Genomic DNA, 26,270 nt, shown 5'->3' on the forward strand with positions numbered 1-26,270 from the left:
CTTTGATACCAATGAAGAATATGGCAAAAATAGAATAGAGAGAGCAAAAGGAAAATAGAAGAGAGTACGTAAAATCTGTGGTTGGATGGCTTTGGGTTTTTTCCTATTGAGATTTTAGTTATGGATTCGATAAGTTTCAGAGAGCTTTGGATGGGTATTTAATACCATCCATCACACCTACTTCGCACATCTTCAGGAGTTTAACATTTAAAATATCCATATGTTACTTCTCCTTATCTTGAGATATTTACGTTCTTCGATATTAAGCACAACTATTTAATGATTTATTTGACCATGTCAAACCCTACAAAGCCAACGTGATCAAATACATACTTTTGATTTTATTTGATGTGTTAAATAACAAAAAACTTTATACAACTAAGAAAAAAAATACAAAGTTATTTGACCATCACATTGAGAGCTATTTGGCCACTCAATTTTAACATAAGCTTGTCTCTTTGTTGATGTTAGCAAAAGGAAGAAATAAATCTCATAACAAAAAGAAAAGCAACTGAGAGCCAATCCACAGGATGATCTTTGAGACTAACATATTCAGCATCAGTTCTCCATCCGCAGTGAGCCGAAATTTGACCGTCAGCATTTGTCCACCAAAGACTCTCAAGCCAACATGACACATCGAAGACAATGACGATGCTGATGCACCGTGTGCCTCCAATGCTGCAGCCCACCCCTCTCGCGCAATCACATCTCCATCCAAGAACTCTAGATTCAGTGAAGTCCAACAGGATCCAGCTCCTCATCGATGCCGAGGATGACAATGACGACGCCATGCTGTGGGCCTCCAATGCTGCGGCCCACCCCTCCGGCGCTATCACATCTCCGTCCAAGAACTCTAGATTCTATCAGAAAAACTCGATGGAAGAAGATATTTAACAAAAATCTTCACGGAGAGGAGATGGAAGGGGAAGTAGTCCATGCGCCATAGAAGAAAAAGAGTGTGGAGGCTTATGGCGAGCGGGAGAGAGGATGGCCCGGCGCTCCAAAAACCAAAAGAAATAAAACACCTCCAAAACTTTTTATGCATCACAGACGGAGGTTTCTACATGCGGTGGATGGAGGCTTTATCCTCTTGCCCATGCGTCAAATGAAGGCTTTTGCCTCCATTTTAATATATACTATATTTTTTTAAAATAATATTTAATTTTATTTATCTTATGAAGATCCAATCTGAGAGAGATTGGAGGAAAAGTCTGATGCTGGTGACAATAGAGAGAGACGACGATGGAGACGGCGGGAGGTGACAACTATGAGTGGAGAGGAGATGGGCATCCACGAGGGCTCGAAAAGGTTTGAGAGACTGACAAATTTCATATAAAGCAATATTGTATTTCATCTAGTGAATATGTTATCCAGCGATCTAAAGCCAAAAATTCTGATAATTTAGGATCCTTTCGAATAAATCATTTTTATAACAAAGCACAAATTATGTCTAAATTCATCCTCCTAAGTTCACTTTCTATTTTTTCCTTGAATGCCACATTAGATATTATAATAATTTACAATCCTTCTATAGTGGAACATTTTCAGCACTCGTTATGGTACCATATTTAGTTTCTGATAGGCTGCAGCAATAGCCTGCAAAACGATAGACTTTACAAATTGCAAAAAGTATAATTTTTCCCATGGACCTCTAATTATGAGGACGTCCCCACAATTAGTTGACACACGCCCATTTCTAAGATATCAATAACTAAACTATTTTGAAATCCACTTCAAGCCGATTCTTAGATACCCCTCTCTCTACCCAGTCCCTAGGGCAGCTAGCTAATCCGTACGTCTTTCCTCTGAAGTGAACACCTGACGATGGCTTTTTCTTGAGCTGCAAAGCCAACAGTTGGAAATTTTTCTCTCTTATAGGGAAGGTATTCTAGGAAGAGGATGGCAGGAGAGATTTCGTTGGAGGGGGAGGAGAGGAAGCATTTTGGGATGATTTAGAGTAAACACAAAAGAAGAAATCTTCCACTTAGACATATGCATTCAGTCACTGAGATTTTCTTTCCTTTTATCTATGGCCCTGTAAAAAAAAAGTAAATTAAAAATTTATAAAAAATCATATAAAACTGGAACCATACGTTCCATCAATGCTTTCCATCACATCCCAATTTACTTAAATCAAGGCTTTGGGCCTGCTTTGAGTATGTTATGGTGAATAATTCCAATGACTTTCAATTTCACCCCTATCTCCTCTTCACCCATTGCTTTCATCTTCTTCACCCACTACCATCGCACCCTTCAACCTCCTCAGCTCCTCCCCCCCCCATCCTCCTCTAAGACCTCCGCTTCCACTACCTCGCTGCCAACTGCCTGCTACCTCGTTGCCAAGTACCTGCTACCTGATCTCGAGATCCTGAATCTGACCATCGATGGATGGTTGGGGTTCGACGACATCCTGAAGCTCGACGATGGCCCTTCGGTGTAGGTCCTTTCACCGTAGTTGCTGCGGATCCTATACTCATCAACGATATTCTTTGTGGACAAGATGGTGGTGGCCACCGACGACCCTGTTGTCATCTACATGCAGGCCCAGGCCCTATTCCTCGGCCGCCACTACCGTCGCACCCTCCACCTTCTCTGCTCCTCCCCCCATGTCCTCCTCCCAGACCTCCACTTCCGCTACCTCACTGCCAAGTGCCTGGTACCCCCTCCTCCATTTGCAGTAGAGGCATCCGATCACAAGACCTGGGATCTGACCACTAATGGATGGCTGGGGTTCGATGATGCCCTGTAGCTCGATGATGGCCCACTAAGTTCAGACCACTTTGCCGCACTTGCTACGAATCAAGTACTCATTGACGATATTCTTCGCAGACAAGGTGGCGACTGCCATCGGCGATCCCACTGACATCTATATGCAGGCCCAGGCCCTCTTTCTTGATCGCCACTACTGCCGCATCTGAAACCGCAACAGAAGTTCTCCTCTCACAAGGAGGATAGAGAAAGAAACGTGCTGCGGGTAGAGTGGACACATGACGGATGGAGGTTAATGCTTCCATTTTAATATATATATATATATATTAGATTTCTACCACGACAAATGATGGGTACTTAAACATACATACATACATCTATAAACATATAAACATATATATGCATTCATGCATGCATCCACACATACACACACACACATACACCCACACACACATACATACATACATACATACATACATACATATATACATACATACATACATATAGATATATATACATATACATATATATACATATACATATATATATATATATATATATATATATGTGTGTGTGTGTGTGTGTGTGTGTGTGTGTGTGTGTGTACGTACATACGTACGTACGTACATACGTATGTATGTATATATGTATGTGTATATGTATAAAGATAGATTCACGTTAATCAAATTTAAGCTCAATTTCGATCAGATCCCCATCCATCCATTCAGTGCGGATCTTGATGTCATATCTTTGGCTAAAAAAGAGAGTCCTATGACTATTTGGATGAAGGGAAAAAAATACCCTCATTAATGGGGATGGAAGGGGCACCAATGTGCGCCTAGTTCATCTCATCCTCTCGCCTTCATTTCAAACAACCATGGAGCACTCCCTCTCTCCTTTTCATTTCCAATGCTCTCCCTTTGCCTGTCCTCTCATTTTCTCTCCCCCTCTCTCTCTCACCAGAATCAGCCACCCAAGCTCTCTCTCTCCTTTTGGCCTATCCTCTCATTCTCTCTCTCTCTCTCCCCCTTTCTAGATCAGAAAGTAGGGTCCTCCTTATCTCTTTCTCTCACTGGAGCCGTCCAGCCAAGATCTCTCTCTCCCCCCTTGGCCCATCCTCTCATTCTCTCTCCCTCTCTCTACATCAAGAAATAAGATCCTCCTTTTCCCTATCTCTCATGAAGCCATTCACCCAAGCTCTCTCTTTGCTTCTTGTCGATGGATTTCTCCTTCCTCTCTCTCCATCTCACTAGTCGAAGCAACATCACTCCAACTCCATCATCACTGTCCTCTCTTCCCAACCCCACAACTCTTTGTCCCTCTCTCATTGAAATCCTATTCCACACCTCCCTCTTTCTCACCAAAAGGTAGCTCAGGGAAGGGTTACATTCATCTAAAGCTAAACAAAGATGAGGCAATGAAAGGGTTACACTATCAACGACCAGTCGTCAAAATCCTTTACTCTCCACCTCTTAAGTGCAAGGTTCACCTTAACTATTATTACTTGATTAGAGGATAAACATAATCTCCTAGCAGATAGAAATACACCTGATATACATCACTTGCAATATATATGATACCCCTCACATGCAGTGTATTTGTTATCCATCACTAAAACTGAGGTTTTAAGTATGATCTCCAACTAAATCGTCTATCATTGAATTGTATTTTAATTGCATCCTCCTTTAAATAGTTGAACACAATATATATTACTTAGTAGAATATATGCATTGGAATGCTGCTAATATTCACTCTATTTTATGTCGAATTACATATACAATGGATATAGAATGTTTGAATGATGATAACATGATGGCTATCTTTAGACATTCTACATGATAATAATATGATGACCGTCTTTAGTGCACCAAGTAATTCTGCAAGGAGAGAAAATAATACAGATGATTATAGTTCAATCGATGATACTCCTAACTCAGCTAACACTGATCATGTACAAAGGGCTTCTGAGCGAGTAGGGTGTATTGACCAAACTCCAAACTCAGGGAACATTGATAATTTAGCATTATATAAATGCATGGTCTTTAATATCCAAAAAGAAGCAATGTGAGCCAATAACCAGTATATGTATCATAAAGAATTTGGTATTTGAAAGGAATCATCTTATCAATCCTCCAAGAGTAAAAAAATCATTAGGTAGGAATTTACATATTATAAAGAAGAGATATATATAAGTCTAAGATCAATATATCAGTTGATAAGCAAGAACATGTAGCACCTACAATGCTGTACAAAAAACAACAGAGCATTCACACTAGATGCAAAGCAAAAATATGCGTTAAGAAGAATGAAGTCAGTAAGTGGGAGATTACGATATTTCATGATATTCATAAATATGAGCTCATTCATAGCACATCTAAAACTTACTTCCTCTGATCACATCAAAAGATCATGCAGAAGATAAAGAATTTTCTAGAGACTTTATATGAGCAAAATATTTCTACTCAATAAATCATGGATGCCATCTCACAATTGCATGGAGGTATATAAAATATAAACTTTACTATGAAAAATCTGAGCAACCTTAAAACCATGCAATCTTTGAAAATAATTATTCAACATTAACTTATAAATAATAATTAATTATTTCCAAACTCTAAGCTAAGAATCCAACTTTCTTTTACACTGTCTAATTAGATGCTGATAATAGTATGCAAAATATTTTTTGGATTGATTGGAGGTCAAAATTATTTTATTAATACAATCTCTGAAAATAATTATTCAACATTGACCTAGAAACAATAATTAATCATTTTTAAACTCTAAGCTGAAAATCCCACCTTCTTTTATGCCATCTAATTAGATGCTAATAATAGTATGTAGAACATTTTTGGATTGACTGGAGGTCAAGATTGTCTTATCAATACTTCCGTAATGTGGTGACATTTAAAACTACATGTATGATGAGCAAATATAGTATACCTTTTGTGCCATTTATCGATGTCAACGGCTATATGCTGTCTATTTTATTCGGTTGTATACTAGTATGAGATGAGTGCACCAAATCATTTGTTTGGATCTTTCAATCTTTTCAGGACGCACTGTTGGCAAGCGCACAAAATACATCTTAAGTGATCAAGACCCAGCAATGAAAAAGATAATTGAGCATATTTTTTCTAGTACCATCCACCAATTTTGCAAGTGACATGTCCTAAAAAATATCAGAGAGTATTTGTCTATTCTTTTTAATACAAAGGATGGACTCAAGGATGATCTTTATCATTGCATTAATACTTCTATCTCTTTAGAGCAATTTAAGCATCGACAGGGTGTGTTTATCAAAAAATATCCTTAGAGTCTAATACCTACTTTGATCATCTATTCAGTATAGGAGACGAATTGGTGCTTGCATATTTTAGATACATATGCTTTACTTCTATGTGTACAATACAACATATGCTCATCGTTTAAGGATTATGTTGATAAATTATATTTTCAAGTTTGTTACTCAATATGAGGTAGTCTTGGAGAGCATGTATTGTCAAGAGGATGAAAAGGACTTTCACACAAACCACCTTCAGCCAATATTATAGTAGAAGTACCCAATTAAGAAGCATGCTCTTGAAATGTATACAAGAAATATATTTAAGCTTTTTAAAGAGCAACTTAAAATGACCAACGTGTATGACATGGAGGAGGTGGGGAAATACAAATTGTATCATATAATTGAGATTGATGCTTCAAATAAGAAAAAGAATAAGAGGACACTATACTTTATAACATGTATATATGTCGGATGGAAAATTTTCATGCTCAAGTCTAATGTTTGGGTGTTCTATGTGCCAATATCTTAAAAGTTCTTATTATTTAAGAATTTAGTACATCCTTGCACATTATATATTAAAGTATTAGACAAAATCTGTAAAGGAAGGAGGTGTTGATATGGCATGAAAGAAAGGTGAATTTTAGGAGACAACGATATCAAAAACTATAAGATTTAATGGACTACATAAAAAGCTTTTGAAATTAGTATATGGGGGTCGAACCTCCTACAAAATACATGGTCTTATCATAAATGATACAGAGTCTATCATCATAAATATATATTAAAGAAGAATGTACTTAAAGAAAAAAGTATTATAGATGAGAGCTGTACTCAATTTTCGATAACTATGATGTAGTATAGCCAAGCAGAAAAATAAGTGCTAATAGTGTTGTGCTTAAAGGTCCCCTAATTTTAAACTATAAAGATTATAAAAAACTTAGTAGGTTCAAGCACCCAATAGAGGTTGCATCAAACAAATAGCATGCATACAAGAAATATCATCAAAAGAGATATAACATTCAAACATGCAAGGCAAATATTAATAAAAGCTACATCTTTTTGATTAAATAGTGTTATACTTTGATGGAATTCTTTTCTTGTGACTTACTGCATGGTTGTACTTTATACAGATCGATAATTTTAAAGCTACATCAATGTTTTAGATCATCTAAAAAAGAGCAATTTGATGACTACATAGGCTCACCAGTGTTTTAGATCATATACCTATAATTCTGTTATGATGTATTTTGGCTTGGATAGGTATCATATGTAAGCGATATATATGATATGTTCAGTCATTAAGATATAAAGAAATATGATTATACATAGTTATAAATAAATGAATTACTCCTATATAATGATACAATTTGTTCTATTTAGCTTGTATTTTAAATGTTACATTGATCATTATGAACTTCAAATAATTAGTCTATATGATAAATGCAAAGTGGTTCAGTATAAATGCAAACCAAGATAGAATAAATACTATTTCCCATAATAAACAGAAACTCTTAGTAATAAACATAAATTTTCTCCTAAAGAATTAGATTACCTCAAGATCTTGCCATGATAAATAATAAGAGAGGAGGATAAACACTAACTTCTGATAAAATAAATACAAAATCCATAAAAATAGACAAAATTCCTCTGAATAAATACAAACAAACCTATAATAAATAGAAAATCAAGAAGTTGCTTTTTATCTTGCTGGTTCTCATGGAAGAATAAATATGAACTATCTCAAAATAAATAGAAACTCTATATACTAATACCAACTTTATAAAATAAATACAAACTCTATGGTAATAAATAAAAGTTGTTCTGAATAAACACAAACTTCACCCCCAAAACATGGGTCATCCAAAGGTCTCTCCATAATAAACAATAAGAAAGAAAGATAAATACTAACTTATAGTTTAACAAAAATAGATCCTATGAAAATAAACATAAATTCTTCATAATAAACATAAAGAGACCTAGGATAAACAAAAACTCAAGGAGTTGCTCTCTACCTTGTCGGCCCTTATGCAAGAATAAACACAAACTATCCCAAAACAAATAAAAACTTCATATAATAAATACAAACTCGATGGCAATAAACAAAACTATTCAAAATAAACACAAACTTCACCCCTACAACTTGGGTCATTCTCCCTCATAATAAACAATAAGAGAGGAGAATAAATACTAACTTCTAATAGAATAAACATAAATCTCAAAAAAATAAATTCAAACTTTTCAGAATAAACACAAATATGTCTAAAATAAACTAAAACTTGAAAACTTGCTCTCTACTTTGCTATACCCCATGCAAGAATAAATACAAAATATCCTAACATAAATAAAAACTTTAAATAATAAATATAAACTCTCTAAAATAAATATAAATTCTATGGTGATAAACAAAAATCATTCAAAATAAATACAAACTTCATCCCAAAATTTGGGTCATCCAAGGTTTTCTCCCTTGATAAATAACAAGAATAGAGGATAAACACTAATTTCTAATAGAATAAACATATTTTTTTTGAAAATAAATAAAAACTCTTTAGAATAAGTATAAGTAGACCTAGGATAAATAAAAACTCAAAAAGTCACTCTCTGTCTTACTGATTTTCATGCAAGAATAAACATAAACCATCTCAGAATAGATTAAAACTTTATATAATAATGTTGCGTAGAAGGATAGCAACCCAAGAGAGGAGACGTGAATTGGGTTCTTTAAAACTTTCTAACAAATCTAAATTCAAACAATTATGTATTTAAATTTAAACAAATTTCTTCAAGTTAAGTGTGGTGTATGCAGTACGTAGTAGCGGAATGTAAAACAAAATTTTAAAGTAATGTAAAGCAAGCAAAAAATAGTACAATATAAATACAATAAATTTATAATGGTTCGGTGCAACCTCACACCTACATTAACTTTTCAAGCTTTCCTTGAGTATCTACTATAATCAATCCGATTATAGTGTGATTATTTTATCTGGATGCACAATCAAATTTAGTTGATTTTTCGAGATTACTAACCAAAATCTTTACATCGATTACTTTTCAAGTTTATAATCAAATCCCCAAGCTTTCTTTGAGAATTTTACTATAATCAATCCGATTATAGTGTGATTATTTTACCTATGTATATAATCAAATCTAATTGATTTTTCAAGATTACCAACTAAAATCTTTACATCGATTATTTTGTAGATTCATTATCAATCCAGTTGATTTTATGAAACCACCAACCAAAATCTTACAAATCCAATTTTGGGCTTGGATGAGCCTAACCGAAGTTTCTTTCACCCCAAAAAAATTTAAAAAATAAAAATAAAAAATGCAAGATCCAAAAATTTCAGCATAAATAAAGCCAAAAAAAATAGAACACTTTTCGTGTGAAAAAGAAGCTCAAGAATTGCTCTTTTGAAACCTAACTTCTCTTCTTTGATGCTTGAGAGGATATAACTGCTCATGGTGAAGATTTTTCTTAAAGGCTCACACAAAATTCTGTACTTAATTTCTCTCTATTTCTCTTTCTCAAAGATATTCAATAAATACTCCAAAAAATGATGAATTTTTCTTTTTAATCCTCTTCACTTCTTCCTAAATGATTTTCTAGCCTTTGCAAGCTTAGTGGTGCTGGAGAGTGAATTTTGACCGTTGGAAGGCTTGAACTAGTCATTAGAGTGAGAATATGACCATTGAAGAAATAAAAAAAAATGAGTCATTACAGCTTTCTTATATCAGGAGTTGACTCGAATTCCTCAAGAGTCAACTCGAGCTACCCACAACTCGACTCGACCTCAAGGTCTAAAAATTTTACCTTCTGTCTTTCTTAAGAGAGTCAACTCGTCATCTTTATGAGTCAACTCGATCTATCTAGAGATCAACTCGATCATTTCAGAGGTCAACTTGAGCAAAAGTTTCAAAAATCCAATCTTCTATCTTTATCGAGAGAGTCGGCTCTTATTTTTCTTTGATTTTCAACCTATTTCTATCAGAGGTCGGCTCCTACGTGTCTAGGATCGACTCCACTAAGTCAAAAATTTGAAGATTCATCTTAAATTTTTTTGACTTCTTTAAGAGGATTTATCCTATAGATAAATTCTTCATTTTGAGTATCTGAAAAATCCTACATCCATCCTTGAAATATATGATTAGTAACAAAATTACTCAATATTTTATGATCATCAAAATTAATCATAGAGTCAATGATCTCTCTCTTTTTGATGATGATAAAACTTTGAGTATATGCGCAAATAAATATAATGTGTTTCAACAAATTTGCCAACATGAATCATGAAGTAAATAATTAAGCACTTATAAACATATACTTCATGAATGTTTCACTTTATCTTAAGCTCAGATTTTTAAACATGATATTCAAGAAAGTATACACCCAAAATATCTACTCATTTCATATGATTATCTCAAGTAAATAAATGAGCATTTCAAGCATATGATCAACTCAAGCAATTCAAGCATATACTAAACATAACTTCTCACCTTTTTTGATAGCATCAAAAAGTAAAAGGAAAAGATTTAAAAAGACATCATCAAAATCAACTCAAATCAAATCTAAATTTTGTAATTTCTCTCTCTTTTCGAAAGTATAGAAAGTTTGCATCAAAAATAATACTTTTCTTCTTTGTAAATTCAATTAAGCAATATAGACTTGATAATACTCCTCTTCTTTTTGAACAATATAGATTCAAAAACACTTCTCCCCCTTTTTGAATAATATAGATGAAACAAGTGAGTTCTTAAGTTCAGTTAGAGAATAGCTTTGAGCTTTAAAAAAAAGTGAGATAGAACTTTTCAGTACTAAGAATTTTGAGTATCAAAATTAAGTATAAGATATAATTAATTTTTTAAAAACTCATATCTTCCTTTTCTTAATAAATATCAATTAATTAAGTTTAGAAAATGCATCAATTTCCTTAGTTTATCTCAAATAATATGATATCGAGAATGTATCAGAGCAAAATAAACTTGAGATAATTTTTTTCTTTTTTTCCAAGAAATAAAGAAATAGAGTATAAGACAATAATAATCTGTCTTATACCAATTATGAAAATTGTGATATCAATTGTGACAATTTGTTTAAAAATTTTCTCTTAATATCAATTATTTTGAAATTCAAACCAAATAATAATTTTTTTTATAATTTTTTCTTGATACTGATTTTAAAAGATTTAGAAAGAACAGTTTTCAAATTTATTGCTCGAAAATATTCCAATGGAGCAAAACAAGTTTCAATTTCTACTTGATACCAATTATTTATCAAAAATGATGGTAGGATCAAAATATGCAAGGCAAGAATAAATAGATCAAATGAATAAAATCACATGAAAGCTTATGATAAGAAAAATATGAGTATCTATCAATAATTTCTTTTAGTAAGTTCAAAAATCATTTCTCTCCCTGCTTTTAATGGTTAATATCAGAAAAATTATTTTTCTTAATTCTTTCCTTTTTTTCTTTCAAATTATGCACATTTATTTAAAGATAAGCATTACAAGAGTACATTTTTCTCCTCAATTTTATAAATAAAATAATTATTCAATTAAGCAAATAAGCACAATCAAATACACTAAATTGACATAAAAGACCAAATTTACATTGATTACCAAAATATGATTGCAAAAAGTGATTACATCAATACATCTAAAATGCATGCAATTTTTGGAAAATTTTAATATTTAAATATCTTATGAGAATGTTAAAATTTAATTTGTAAGATTTGCATACAAAAAATATCTTATACAATCAAGCTTATTATAATTTAGGTTTCTCAAATAATTTACAATCAGAATATCATGATACAAGGAGTTAAACAGCATGCTGATTTTAGGATAAAAATATATGCTTATAATAAACAATCAAAATGATATATAAAATTAAGAGAGCATATTGAATCATTCTAAGGATTGAGTAAAATCATCATAATATGTGTTCTAATATCATGTATAAATATTAAAAGAGCAATAAAATCAATCAATTTAGCAGTTAATAGAGGTATGATATCAAAGAATTTAGTTTTTATCAAATATCATCATCCATCCATTTTGAGTCCTAACTATCTATTTTTCAAAAATTTACTCCTCTCATTATATTGGATGCTTGGTATACCTGTAAAATTATTTTTTAAATTTTGATATCCGGGCTTTCTTGGATCCATTAGAGTTAGTGCACATGATTTCTTTTTTGTAATCCAAATTTGTTTAACTAAAGTATGACCAATTCTAGTAGTATTGCATTCAGAATTTTTATAACCTACTTTGTTATATTTAGGCAAACTATAGGATAATTTTCATGATAAGTTTTAGAAAATATATTTTTAATAAAATTTTATTTTTTTGAAGAATTAAAATCAATTTCAACTTTATTAAAAACAACCTTCTGATTGTTCAACATTAATTGAAGCTTTTCAAAACTGAATATAAAATTTTCAACTATAGATTTCAATATTTCAATCTCTTTTTTTAATTTTGTATTCTCTTTCACTAAATATTTTTTAGATTTTAAGAGATTTTTTTTCTTCAGCCAAAGATTTTTTTTTCTCTCAAAAGTTCTTCTTTTTCTATTAAAAATATATTCTTTTCTTCAACTAAAAATAGATTTGATCATTTAAGCTCTTTATTTTTTAGTTTTATTTTTTGAAATATTTAATAATTTATAAAAGATTTCAAATAATTCATTAAAAGTAAATTTAAAAGAGTTTTCAATGTTTATCTAATCATTATGAACTATAAGATAAAGATTTGTAATACTTCCTTCATTTTTTTTTCATCTGAACTAGAAATATCGCTATCTCCCCAAATACCCATTATTGCATTCTTTTTGCTTTTGGGGTTCCTTTTAAGTGTGAAGCAGTCTGACTTATAGTGCCTCGACTTGTTGCACTTATAGCATATGATATTTCTTTTTATATCATCTCTTTCTCCCTTTTTTCTTCAACCATTTCTTTTTGAAGAATCTTTTGAATTTTCTAATGAGTAGCCCCATGTCCTCATCTTCACTTTCATTTTCCTCTTCATCTTAATCCTTCAACTCATCACTTTCTTCTGATTTGGCAGTTGATTTGAAGGCAATGGTCATATTCTTCTTTGATTCTTCTCCTTTCTTATTTTGGCACATGTTCAGCTTATGTGTCCTAAGTGGACCAATTAATTCTTTCATAAACAACTTGCTATGACCTCTCGCTTCTTGTATCACTATTACTTTGACTTTTCATGCCTTTGACAAATACCTAAGAACCTTGCAAACAAGCTCATTGTTAGTAAATATTTTGCCAAAACCATTCAAAGTATTAATAATATTAGTAAATTTAAAAAATATATTAGAAATTGACTCTTATTGTTCCATTTTAAACATCTCATACTCATGAAGAAGTAAGTTAATTTTGGACTCTTTAACTCACTTGTTCCTTCATGAGTAATCTCCAATCTATTCCAAATCTTTTTTACGAAGGAACAAGTAGATATTCTATTAAATTTACTAATGTTTAAAGAGCAATATAGAATATTTATAACTTTAGCATTCAGCTGAGCCATCTTTTTATCACTCTCATTCCAATCTTTTTTAGATTTTGGTGAGAACACTCTATTAACTGAAATTATAGATGTATATGATCCATTAGTTTTGATTCTCCACGTATCATAATCTAATACTTGGCCATTAAAGAGTAATTTGTGCCATTAAAGAGTGATAGTCTAAAAGTAGATTGGCCTTCAATAAAAAAGGAACCAATGAAGGTTGTCATGATCTTTGGTTAGGTCAACAACAAATACAGGAGCACCCGCTCTGATACCACTTATAGAAGGATAGCAACCCAGAGGGGTTAATTGGACTCTTTAAAAACTTCTAACAAATCTAAATTTGAATAATTATGTGCTTTAATTTAAATAAATTTGCTAAAGTGTAAGTATGGTGTATGTAATGTGCAGTGGCAAAATGTAAAATAATAATTTAAAGTAATGTAAAGCTAAAAAAAATAGTATAATATAAATATAATAAATTTATAGTGGTTCGGTGAAATTCTGCATCTATGTCCACTCCCTAAGCTTTTCTTACGAATTCCAATATAATATAAATGATTCACTAGCTTTTGTAAGCTTGGAGGTAGGTGAAGAGTGAGTTTTAACCATTAAGAGACTTGAACTAGCTGTTGGAGTGAGAAAATGGTTGTTGGAAAAAGTATAGAAAAACTAGCTATTACAGCTTCCTCGTATCAGGAGTCAACTCGAATTCTTCAAGAATCGACTCGAGCTACCGATGAGTTGACTCAGCCTCTTCAAGAGCCGACTTGGCCTCAAGATTCAAAAATTCTGCATTCTGTCTTTCCTAAAAAAGTCGGCTCGCCATCTTTATGAGTCGACTCGACCTGTCCAGGAGTCGACTCGATCATTTCAAGGGTTGACTCAAGCAAAGGTCTCAAAAATCTAGTTTTCTATCTTCACTAATAGAGTTGGCTCTTGCTTCACACAAGTCGACTCGTTGTCCATGTCAGTGCATTCCAACATACTAGAGGTGAGTTGCCACTCTCAGGGATCGAGTCTTGAATTTTTTGAATCTCATTTTTTTTTTATTTTCAACCTGTTTCTATTTAGGGGTTGGCTCCTATGCATCTAGGGTCCACTCCACTAAGTCAAAAATATGAAGATTCATCTTGAATTTCTTTGACTTAGCTCTTTTGAGAGGATTTGTCCCATAGATAAATTCTATATTTTGAGCATTTGAAAAATCCTACATCATCCTTGAAACACATGATTAGTACCATAATTACTCAATATTGTATGATCATCAAAATTAATCATATGGTCAACAAATAAATATAAACTTTGTCGCAATAGATATCAACCATCTAAAATAAACACAAATTCGATCCCCAAAAAGAAAGATTCGATGCTAAGATCCACTGTACAATGCTAAGAGTTGATGAAAAAAGAAAATCATACCTAGGAGGTATGTAATAAGCAACTATACCATAAATTGGATGTCATTGAAAGATGTATCAGGCAACAGTATCTTGATCATACCTTCTATCGACTTTCAAAAATATATGGCCCTAACCATACTTTGGATAGTCTTCTTCATATCAATGCCTACCCCATTAAGGAGTAGGCCCAAAATTATGGTGATGTCTTCCATACGGAGGATTAAAGTCTATCTTCCCAATCGAAAACCCTCCTTGCTCTCATCCCAGCAATAGACGAGTTGGTCTATAACTATCGGCTCCTTGTACTCAGTAGGATATTAAGTATATAATAGAAAGGCATCTGCCGTATCAACTCCCTATGGATATTCATCAACTACTCTGAGATGCCCCTAATGAACTCCATGTATCACTTCAAGTCGCAATGGCAATTAATCAGATAGGAGAGAGCTCTTAATATGGTATAAACACCAAATAGTTACACCCCACAAAAATACAATTTAGGCCCTGGAATCCTAAACTGAAGGTTATATATTTGCATCTTATACTCCTATTGCTATCAACTCATTTTTTCCTTAGCTGTCCTACATGACTATACAATTTCTACCATTTAACAACCAATCCTTACCATCAATCAAAGATGCTATGTGGCAAACATGAAACACTATAGTGATTGTTAATTAGATCATGCTCCATAGTAATAGAATACTAATAAATCGATGAATCAAACTTCATACATCACAATTAGTATTGCATATTTTCAATTCATGTGCCCTATGATGTATTTTAGCACATTAGTATGATTTCTCTTTATTTTGAAATCCCCATGCACAAATTGTTAGGATTTTAGCATGCCAAGGCATAAAAAGCTCAGTTGGATTTTAACATTGCAACAATAATTCCGCCATTGTATATTGTATTAATTTTCAAGAATCATAATAATACCTTAGTGTGAGTGGATAGGTTCCTCTTAATATTACATTAAGCTTAGTTTTTTCATCTGATACAAGCCAACATATTACAAGAATGACATATATATATTAGATAGGAGCATTCAATAATAATTTACTTTAATATGGTTCTTTTTTTGTTGTCTGATATAATGTGATTGGGCTTGTTTTAGGGCTACAAGAGGTGTGATTGAGTCATGTTATTTGGAGGGTAGGAAGGGATCTCCTCCAACCCGCCACTCCATACCTCCAAATCAAAGAAGGCTAGAACTTCGGCCTTGAGGCAAACCAAGTCAGAGCATGTAGAATGGGGGCTGTACCAATGCAAAGACCGCTATTATTCGAAAGTTAGAATCAAATCTCCAAATCCCCGCTCCTAGAGGTGAGACATAAAGCTGACCATGTGTCAAGCCTCGGGCTTAAACTATATTCACTTTTGTCACGCTTCGGGTTGAGCGTCTTTAAAAGCAGGCCCATGATCAACTCCAGCATCAAACACTATACAATCTGAGCGACCAATCAGGATTTTGGTTGCCATTTGCTCTATTGATATTTTATATCCCAATCTTCTCATTTTAGGATTTCAAAAGCAGGTAACTAGAACTGGGTAAACAGCAAACAAGAACAGCATGGAGATGAATAAGTCTGGTTTCCTAAGGCTTTTGATACTGCATCATAATGGAGACTGCAAACAAGATAGGCCATGTCATAGAGATGACACAGATCATGACTCTGTGCGACAAAATAAAATCATATTGGGTATCATTTTGGGGAGTTTACCGCTCCCATTCTCACTGGCAATAAAGGACTGTTCCAAACTGTAGATAAATGGAAACGAACACATCCCAACTCGGCTACAGCCTGAACGAAAGTTTCTAGTGAGGTCATCAGAAGACATGATAGAGGAGCTCTGTGTAATTTGACTTGCACACAGTCAACACAGATCTAAAAGCAAGAAAAGAAACAAATATTCACGTTAGAAAAAGAATTAAACAGAGCTGAACCCATTTAATTTCTCTCCTTTTTCTCCATTAGGATCTCTCTCTCTTCTCCAATGCACTGACCTAGCCCTGCTCCATACCATGTAAAGAGCACCACCACTCTTTTGACATCACGTCTCTTTTGTCCTTCTCTTGGCAAGGCACTGAGTCCCTAAACTTGGCCCAACCCAACAATCTATGCGTCATTCCCTGTGGCCTTCAACTCTTAGCGTCAGTGTCCTCATTATATGAGGATGGTTCCATCACTAAGGGGCTGAACTTATTATTGGAGGCCTTGAGGAGAAACCCAAGGTCAAACTGGCTTGGATGAGATCTCGAACAGGCTCAGGTGTATATAGTCGTGTACTATGTATTAGCATGTATTAGCAAGATAGCAGTCTAGATCATTTATTACTTAATTTGATGTGTATTAATAAAATGCAAATGTGTTTACAAGATAATGGGTGTATCAACGAACTATCAATTATTTTCATCACACTGAATACGAGGCTCGTATGTGCATTACTTGAACATATAGTATATATTAACGACTATATATTATCTCACTTTCGGGCATATTTCAATGCAACGTCCCAGACGGAAGGTGCTATCGAAAAGTCACGTATGCATATCAATGAACCGTTAGGTATGTATCAGTATACCGAGAAGTTTGTATTATGGAAGGCAGTATCTTAATACCTTAGCTGAGTTCCATAACGAAAGAAGAGGAGAAACAGGAAGCGATGATCAAATTTTGGCGGACATGGGTCTTACCACCAACGAGGCTTCATGGATGAAAAGAGTGGAATGATATAGAAGAATTCTACAATGTTGATTTGGAGGAACGGCCAGCACTGAGATTGGCGTTCGAAGGCTTGGACTTGGAGAGAGTGCAGGGAAGAGTTGAGAGACTTTGCATGGGGAAGCGGAAGATCATTAAGATACTCCTGCTATTTCTTTTAGTTTCTAGTTGGCCCCTCACCAACAGAGGCACCAATAGGTCGGGCGAGAGAAGTGGTTGGGACTCTAAGATCCATGTAATAAGGCATGTTCTGCAACCACATAATCGCCCTATATGATGTCCTGCAATGACCTCCAGAGGAATTTTGTCCTGCTAGCCTAAAGGCCGCATCCAGCAACCGTCCAATTCTTTAAAATGGCATCCTTCTTTCTGATACTCTTTAGATAAGCATACGTCACAAGTTAGCCTCGGCAAGCTCACACCAACACTGATCTGATGCAATTGGACCAAGGCGGCATAGAAGAGTTGTTTGAGCTTATATAGCTTCACATAATGCATAGGTCGTTGGGATCTTGGTGTGAGTCCCCTCTACACCTGTAGATTTCATCCACAACCTTTTTGCATAAGATTTGATTGGCAACCATATGTATACTGTAATTCAACACATTGGTAGTTAACTTTAATAAAAGCAAAAAAAAAAAAAAAACACAACAAAGATTACCGACATGCAGCATAAATTGTGTTGGTCTGCGTTCAAATCAAAGTTCTCCATGACCTGGTACTCAAGAATGGGTTATATTTTCCAACCAAAGCTTAAAGCAACTTTATTCGGAATGGACCGGGTCATTTAAAGTTCAACTTGTCTCTAAGCAATGTTAAGATAACCCGGCTTTGGAAGATAGATGGACAGATGAACTCTCACCATCCTCTGTTTTTCAAGTAACCCCTAACGGATCTGTGATGATGAACATTTATCAGTGGCAGATGTTTACATCGAGGTGAACAACTGGACTCCTTGGATTTCTCAAAACAGGCGGATCATTTGGAGCCCCACCTTCATATTATCGATGAAGATCTCATGCATGTATTCTGTACTCTCATCTTCTACCTTCCTCTTCCCCAAACCTATACGTCAACACTTGGAGACAGGAAAAGCTCGAGCACTATAAAATCTCAACACTCCTTTCTCAATACATCTACTAAGGTTGTCTCAAATACAACAGTCTGGAAACTCCTTGCTCCACTAAACTCCCCTCCTATTGCATTGCCCTCTTGTTGGCAGCACTTCAAAACTGCTGTTGGAATCAAACTTCACCCTGGTACAAGTTGAGAAACAGGTCCTTCAAGGTAAATTTCAGAATTGGTTGCAATACCTTGAATATTATCATACGCCGGTCAAATTGAAGAGAAATAAATATAGTTTCCGCACAGAAACTAAATTGTAATCTTCTAACATCACTCCAGGAAACAACTGCAGTTCCCACTCATCCCCTTTATCCTTTTTTTATCCTCTTTACACCTTTTTTTCTATATATTCTTTTCCGTTGTCTTCTACTTCTGTTATTATTTTTATTTTACTTTTGCATTTTGTACTTCAGTAACTCAAATGAATTGGATGCCAGCCATAAAGCCTCCGTGCACAGAGGCTTGAGCTGCTAGAGAGGCTTTGCACATGGCCATAAGTAGGGACCTGAAAAAGTAATCATCAAAAGTAGAGCCTCTTACCCTGGTGTCTATCCTGAGACCGGGTGAAGCGATCCCTTGCATGATCAAACCATTGGTTTTGGGCATTTTGGGGCTGTTAAATATTTTGAAGAATGCGAAGTTAGTCATACTTAGACCAGCAATCCTGGCTGCAGATTTGTTGGCAAACAAAGGAAAGATGTTTCTGAACTAAATTGGATATATTTTGGTCCTTTTGAGCCTGTACAAATTCGGTGTTTTCATGCATCTTGTGAGGTCTTGCATAAGTAGTGGTTGTGATAGCCACTATAGCAGATCTAGAGAAAAAAAAAAAAAAAGAAACTCAACGAAATGGTTACTTCGATCCTCCTTTTCAAAATGGAAGAAGAAAAGAGTGGACTATTTTGGTGTCAGTTCTAGACCTAACTGGGACAGTATAATCGAGTTTATTGACCTAACCAAAACAGAATTGTCAAAGTCCAAGCTCAGATCTAATGAGCTTTGTCTATCCGAAAGTATGCCATCTGATTCAGAATAGATCCGACCATTTTGCACCACTAGACTGCACCTGTGTTGCTTCAAGTTTGATCTGCTGTGACACTAAGGGAGTGTTTGGTTGGGATAATTAAGGCTTGGAATGGAAATCGAAATAGATGACTTCCATTCAAACTGTTTGATTGGGGAAAGTTCTATTCCGATTCCTATTCGAGAGAGGAATGGGAATGGTCTATTCCTCGTGTAACCGAATCCGAACTCATCCAATGAGAGTCAAATCTCATTCCAGTGGAATGAAATTTTAAAAAAAAAAATCTCATCCCGAGCACCGCCATGGTGCTGGCATTGCTCCGTATCTTCCCGTTCAACCCGAAAATTTTTCTCACTTGAGGCATCCAACGACGACAATGCCGTCGGCAGAGGAGAGGGCCGTCTGACGATGGAGGGGAGGCAGCATCAGGGGTGGCACAAAGCTTGAGGCGGAGGCCGGGGGTGGAGATGCTGAAGGGGTATGTGGCGGGAGGGCCGATCTGAGCCCGTGAGGCAGTGACAGAGAGCAATCCCTCGCGAACAGAAAGCAGTCCCTCCTCGTTCGCAAGCCCATCCTTGCCTCCGACTGCCGGCAAGACCGACAACGCCGACTGCCCCCATACATCTATTCTCATAGATCGAGCAGCTTCGATCGAATTTGGAGGCTAGAGCAGCGGCAGTGATAGAGGGAAGGGAAGGAGACCACACCGAGCGTTCGCTTCCATGCTAGCGATTGGAGAGAGGGAGTCAGGTCCGAATCAAAGGAGGATTAGGACGGAGAGGGAGCGAGGGTTTCTCGAAACATGGTAGGGTTTAGGGGGAGAAATGGTTGATTTGGGGGGAGTTTAGGGTTTGAGGCCGTTGTGAAAGGGCCTCGAGGTATGTGGTTTGGATGAGAGACAGAGAGGAGGAGGAGATTTGTTTTGATTTCTTGATGTTAAGAGGGAGCCGAGAAGCTGATAATAAATGGAACAAAAATAAAAAAAGTAGTTTTAATTGGGAAAACCTTTTTGAATGAATTGCAGTTCGAGGCTAGTTTTTTTTTTAATTTTTATAAAATAATATTTTCATGATAAAATAATATTTGTTATCTATATTTTTTTAATGATAATTTTTTAAAAAAAATTAAAGATATTATTATTATATTTAATTTTTATTTAATATCAATTTTTAAAATAATTAATTTTTAAAAATTTTAATTAAAAATAAAAATAAAAATTTGAGTTGATTTCGATTCCTATCTTTATATAAACCAAACAATAACAATGAAAATCATCCACTCCGATTCCGATTCCAATCCATTCCCATTCCGATTCTGATTCCGATTCCGATTCTAATTGTGAACCAAACACCCCCTAATATCCTAACTCCTAGCCCTCAGATTTGATGAGCTTCCCTCCTCTCTAATTCCAACTAAAACCCTCAGATTTGGTGAGCATCCATATTATATATTTGGTGAGCATGCAAGGCACCAAACCTTCTCCCTAGATGATCCATTATTCCATTATTTGGTGAGCGTTAGGCTTCTCATCTATCTGCAAGAACCACCAGCAGTGACCGATGATCCATTATTCTATACTGCTTCTCAAACTATCTCTAGACCAATGCCTTAGCCTTCTCATCTATCTGAAAGAACCACCAGCAGTGACTGATGATCCATTATCCTACACTGGCTTCTCAAACTACATATTAGCTCCTCAGTTTGCATGTTTTGTGTCCAGAGCCATTTCAGAATATAGATCCCTTTCCACTGTCTGTTCTCTTTCAGGTCCAAGGGGACATGAACGATTTGTTCCCCATTCCAAGATAATAATACACAACTAATGCTCAAAACTCTTCCCACACATTGGAAGTCTTCTCAGCCTAGGAACAGCCATTCCCTAATAGATTACTGACTTGTTACAAGCTGCTCCTGAATATCCTAAAGTGCAGTGGGAGCACAATTGTTGTGTTGATTTCATCCTTTTTGCACCCAAGCCTCTGTTTCAGAGGACTCTGTACTCTATTTGCTTAGCAAAGATAGGTGGAGCTTCACTCCTGCCTTTTTATATATTAAGAGGAAAAAAAAACTACACCAAGAAAAAAATGACTAATGAAGTAGGTATCTCTTCACACATTGGTTTCATGTCAACCTACATTCTTAGTCCCCAATACTGTAGTTGGCAAATTCATTGGAGACCGGTACCAATTAATTGTGTTCAAGTTCCACCCTCAAACCAATGTTCAGCTAGATTTCCTCCATCCTAGTTCTCAAAAAGCTACATTTTTGTATGGTCACTTTTGCTTAAAAATCCAAAGCTAATTTATAGATTGGAAACATCAACTTCGGAGCTTATTTCCACCAAACATACCAGCACAGCTAGATGGCAGAAGATTTTGATTGCCAGCTATCCCCCTAAGAGACAGGTGTCTATAAGCTAATTAGGTGATCTTTTTTTTTTCTTAATTTTAAGGTATGAATTGGTTACAAAGAAGATTGTTTCAATTTTTTTGGGAAAAACTAAAAATTTTAGAAAGTCTGTCACTATAATTCAGGAAAAAGATCATAGAAACAATCCTAATTTTCATCCCTTTCTGCAGATATCTTTGCACACATAATAGTTTGGCTTTGGCACAATTATCATCTCTAGCTGCTGGAAGTTCATACTGACACCGTATCTTATTCCAGTGTCATTTCCCCTCATCTTAAATGAGAATGTAATGTCAGTTAAGTTTGGACTTACATTACATCAAGAATGAGCTCATCAAATTAAAAGCAATATATCAACCCATGCAATTGAAAGGGGAAATATTCTTCCAAAATCTGGTTTGCAATGATGACACCTCTCTACCTAGTAACTAGAGACTCTGGATTCGAGTCTTGGATGGTGCAATTCTACATATTTGAACCTATACAATTATAGTACGAGTAAATCTCCCTGTTGCTTAATAATCAACAAAAAATGTTGCTATTGTAGAACTAGACATTTATTAGGCAACGATTCAACTAACAATGTTCCTGCCAGCATGGGAATTCATGTCTCACGTGTTCTGCGATAACTTCATGTATCAGCACTTGAGTCCTTGCTATCAAGCATCATAATACAGAAATTTAAGGCACTTCAGTTTCAAATCAGAGAGCAACTCACAAATAGGTGAAACTTGGAAAGGAAAATATACATAACACTCATTTAGTGATAGCGAATCATTAAAAAAAAAAATCTTGGGATATCAGTCTTTCAACTCTGCAATCAATAAACAAGCACAATGAACTTGATATCACATTAACATTTAATTCTACACAAAAGATGAAAAGAGCAAGGATAAATTGAGGCATGTCTCAATGGTCAACCTGCTTTGCTCACAACCAGAGATTTTGGATACTATTCTTCATCGGTGCACCCCCAAAAATATAAATTTGGATAATTATAATGCAGTTGGGTCCCCCTACCTTTCTCCCAAAAATAATAATGTAACATCACATCTCTATCTTCAAATATCCCTCTTAGGTATTAAATAAAATCAACAGTCATTGGATCCTTCTTTTGGAAAGGAAACTTGTCAGCATCAAGCATTGCCTACCCTGTGGATTAAAAGCTAACTATAAAGTAAAATCTGCAGGTGGATCTGGGATTAAAAATATGAAGGACATGAAAATTTCTCTAAGCAGAATGGTATTAGAGGCTGCTTGAACGGTGACCATGGAATACAGAGGAAGCAGATGAAAAGCAATTCTTTCTAAAATTTGTGATGACATATACCCCCTCATCCCTTATGAAATTTCAAATTACAACTTGAAAATTGAGAAAAGGTCACATTCTGGGAAGACACTTAGCTTGGGCATATTTCTCTTCCGCTCTCTTTTCCTCATTCTATGAGGCAAAGGTGAAAGCTGATACTTTTGTGTCCTTGCAACAGGATAAACACTCTCTTCTCCGGAAAGCTAGTGTTTAAACCTCTTGACCTCTAGGCCCCCGATGAATTCACTTCACTACATGAGCCTCTCTCTTCAGTCAGACCCACTAAGACACCTGATTCTCTTTCATATAAAGGACATAGCTAAGGAGAATTCTCAACCAAACATCTCCACCAGTTTCTTGACCAATGGCACTTGCTAACCCTTCTCAAATCTTTGGAAGACACCAGCTCCTCTCAAATTCAAAATCTTTGCTCAGTCTCAAAAACAAACTCAATAGAGATAACCTTGCAAGAAGAAGCACAGATATGATAGAAGATGTGTTTCCTACTGTTATCCAGGAGGAGATTAACCATATTCTCTGAAAGTGCTGCTTTATAAAGGAATCTGGAGCAAACATTTCTAAGCCCCCGATACCCTTCAGCTAATCCACCTCCATTATCTCTTTGTGGACATGTTGGAGATCCAGGTGCATTCCTAAATCCCTCGGACCAGCTTTCAACCAACTTGCTCCAATGCTGTTTTGGAGCTTATGGAAAGAAAGGAATGTCCAGACCCCCTACAGATCCACTTCGAGACCACAATCCTTTGCTTTGCACTGTCTCTCTTTTTGGTGATTGGCTTTTGTTGTGTGAAGTCTCCCTTTTTGGTGATTGTTCCTTAGTCTCTCTCTTTGGTGATTGTTCCTTATTGCATAAACAAATGCCTTCTTAGTTGCTCTAGAATTTGGAGAAAATTGTATTCTTTTCTTCCTTTCTTACAAAATTCAGGTGGTTTGAAGAAACCTCAGACCAGCTTTCAACCAGCTTGCTCCAACAGTGTTTTGGAGCTCATGGAAATAAAAAAGGGAATGTCCAAAGTCCCAACAAATCCACTTCTGAGACCACTGTCTTTCATTTTGCCCTATCTCTGTTCTTGGTAATTTGTCATTATTGTGTCAACAAAAATACCTTCTTAGTTAACTTAGAGTTTAGAAAGAATTGTATTCCTTTCATGCTTTCTTGAAAAACTCAAGTGGTCCGAAGAAGACCACTATCCTTTGTTCTGCTCTCTCTCTTTTCAGAGATGGGTCCTTAATTTGTAAACAAATACACCTTCCTAGTTACTCTGGACTTGAGAGAGGATTGCATTCTTCTCTTCCTTTCTTAGAAAATTCAGGTGGTTTAAGGAGAAGATTGAAAGCTTGCTCTAGTGGTGTTCTGGAGCTTATGGAAAGAAAGGAACGTCTAAACCCACAATGGATCCACTTTTGAGACCATTTTCCTTCATTTTGCACGGTCTCACTTTTCAGTGATTGGCCCATTTTGTGTAAACAAAAATGCCCTATTCTAGAGTTTGGAGATAACTGTATTCTTTTCTTCCTTCCCTAAAAATTTCAGGAAGTTCAAAGAAGTTTTCCTTCCCTCTTAAAAATTACACAGTTCAAAAAAGAAGAGATTTGCATTCTTTCATTCCTTTCTTTAAAATTTCAGGTGGTTCTATTTTTTCGCTCCAACTTCATATACCATCTTGAAGGACAAGAAGAAGATGATGATGATAAAGAAGAAGAAGATTAGTTTTTACATCTTGACTTTATATATCATCATTATGAAGTTTTTACATCTCTTGCTGTTACAGACTGGTTAGATTTTGCTCCAACTTTATATCATCATTATATAATGGAAAATAAGTAACTTACAACAAAGGAGATTACTGCATGTCATCAACTGCAACTCCATTAATGTCTCTAGAAGAATATGAGTGTGAATCATGTGCAAGCGTCTGCAACATAGTGGATTAGTTGTTAAGTGGAAAAGCAAAGATAAAGTAACATCAAATTCAAAGGACATGTATGAGGGACTATCTTATGAATGTCTGAATGCTAATATCCATCCAAAATTAATTACTTAATATGAAAGATCATAAACATAATGAGATCTGATAAAGAAAATTGTGAGCAGAATGTGGACTCCTCAAAAGAAAAGCAGTATAAGTTGAGGAGGTTGTTCGTGACAAACATAGTTGTTTTCTTCAGATAAGATAAGATGAACAATCATATCAAATATCTGGACACATCCATAATTGTTGAACATGGCAATAGAATTTGTTGGTAAATTGCTCAGGAAATGTTTGTTACTTGTTGATCCTATGGCTAAAGATATTTCAGTTAATATATACCAAGGTTTGTCATATTAGTCCACACTGTACCACAACAGTACCAAACCGATACACAATCTCATGCCATACTGATGATACTTGGTATATCTCGCCATCTCATACCATACTATATGACACTGTGACTCGCCATCTCGTACCGTACAATATACTAACACTGTTATAGTATGGTACTGGTACCGAGTCAAGTATTGAGATGGAAAACCTACTATATACAATCTTGTCTCAGCACAAATCACAAAAATCAACTCCGAAGATGAAATGAGTAACAAAGTTAATGTACTAGAAGATATTACAATGGGGGATGATTGAACTACTAAATCCTTGATGAAGTTTCTTCATGAAAACTGCAATCTTTAAATGTGCGCATATGTAAGGCATACAGCAATTTTGATAGAAGGAATCAATATTCAAGAATAC

At 35.1% G+C, this 26,270-nt stretch overlaps 1 protein-coding gene across 6 annotated transcripts in view; it reads right to left on the bottom strand.

Moving 5' to 3' along the window:
* Positions 1–17,502: 17,502 nt before the first annotated feature.
* LOC105061513 (uncharacterized) overlaps positions 17,503–26,270 on the bottom strand; it is a 30,552-nt gene continuing 21,784 nt past the window's right edge. Inside the window, exons 11-12 of one of the 6 annotated variants that reach the window (XM_073255568.1) lie at positions 25,375–25,457; positions 17,503–18,187 (exon numbers count right to left, since the gene is read on the bottom strand). In XM_073255568.1, the coding sequence (XP_073111669.1) occupies positions 25,386–25,457 (72 nt within the window). In that variant the 3' untranslated portion in view covers positions 17,503–18,187; positions 25,375–25,385. Of the gene's footprint in view, positions 18,188–18,326; positions 18,910–22,577; positions 22,868–23,097; positions 23,364–25,230; positions 25,458–26,270 lie in introns of those variants that run through there. The other 5 variants (XM_073255564.1, XM_073255573.1, XM_073255567.1 and 2 more) reach the window with 5 other exon arrangements.

Source organism: Elaeis guineensis, chromosome 1 (assembly GCF_000442705.2).
Source record: "Elaeis guineensis isolate ETL-2024a chromosome 1, EG11, whole genome shotgun sequence".
NCBI lineage: Eukaryota > Viridiplantae > Streptophyta > Magnoliopsida > Arecales > Arecaceae > Elaeis > Elaeis guineensis.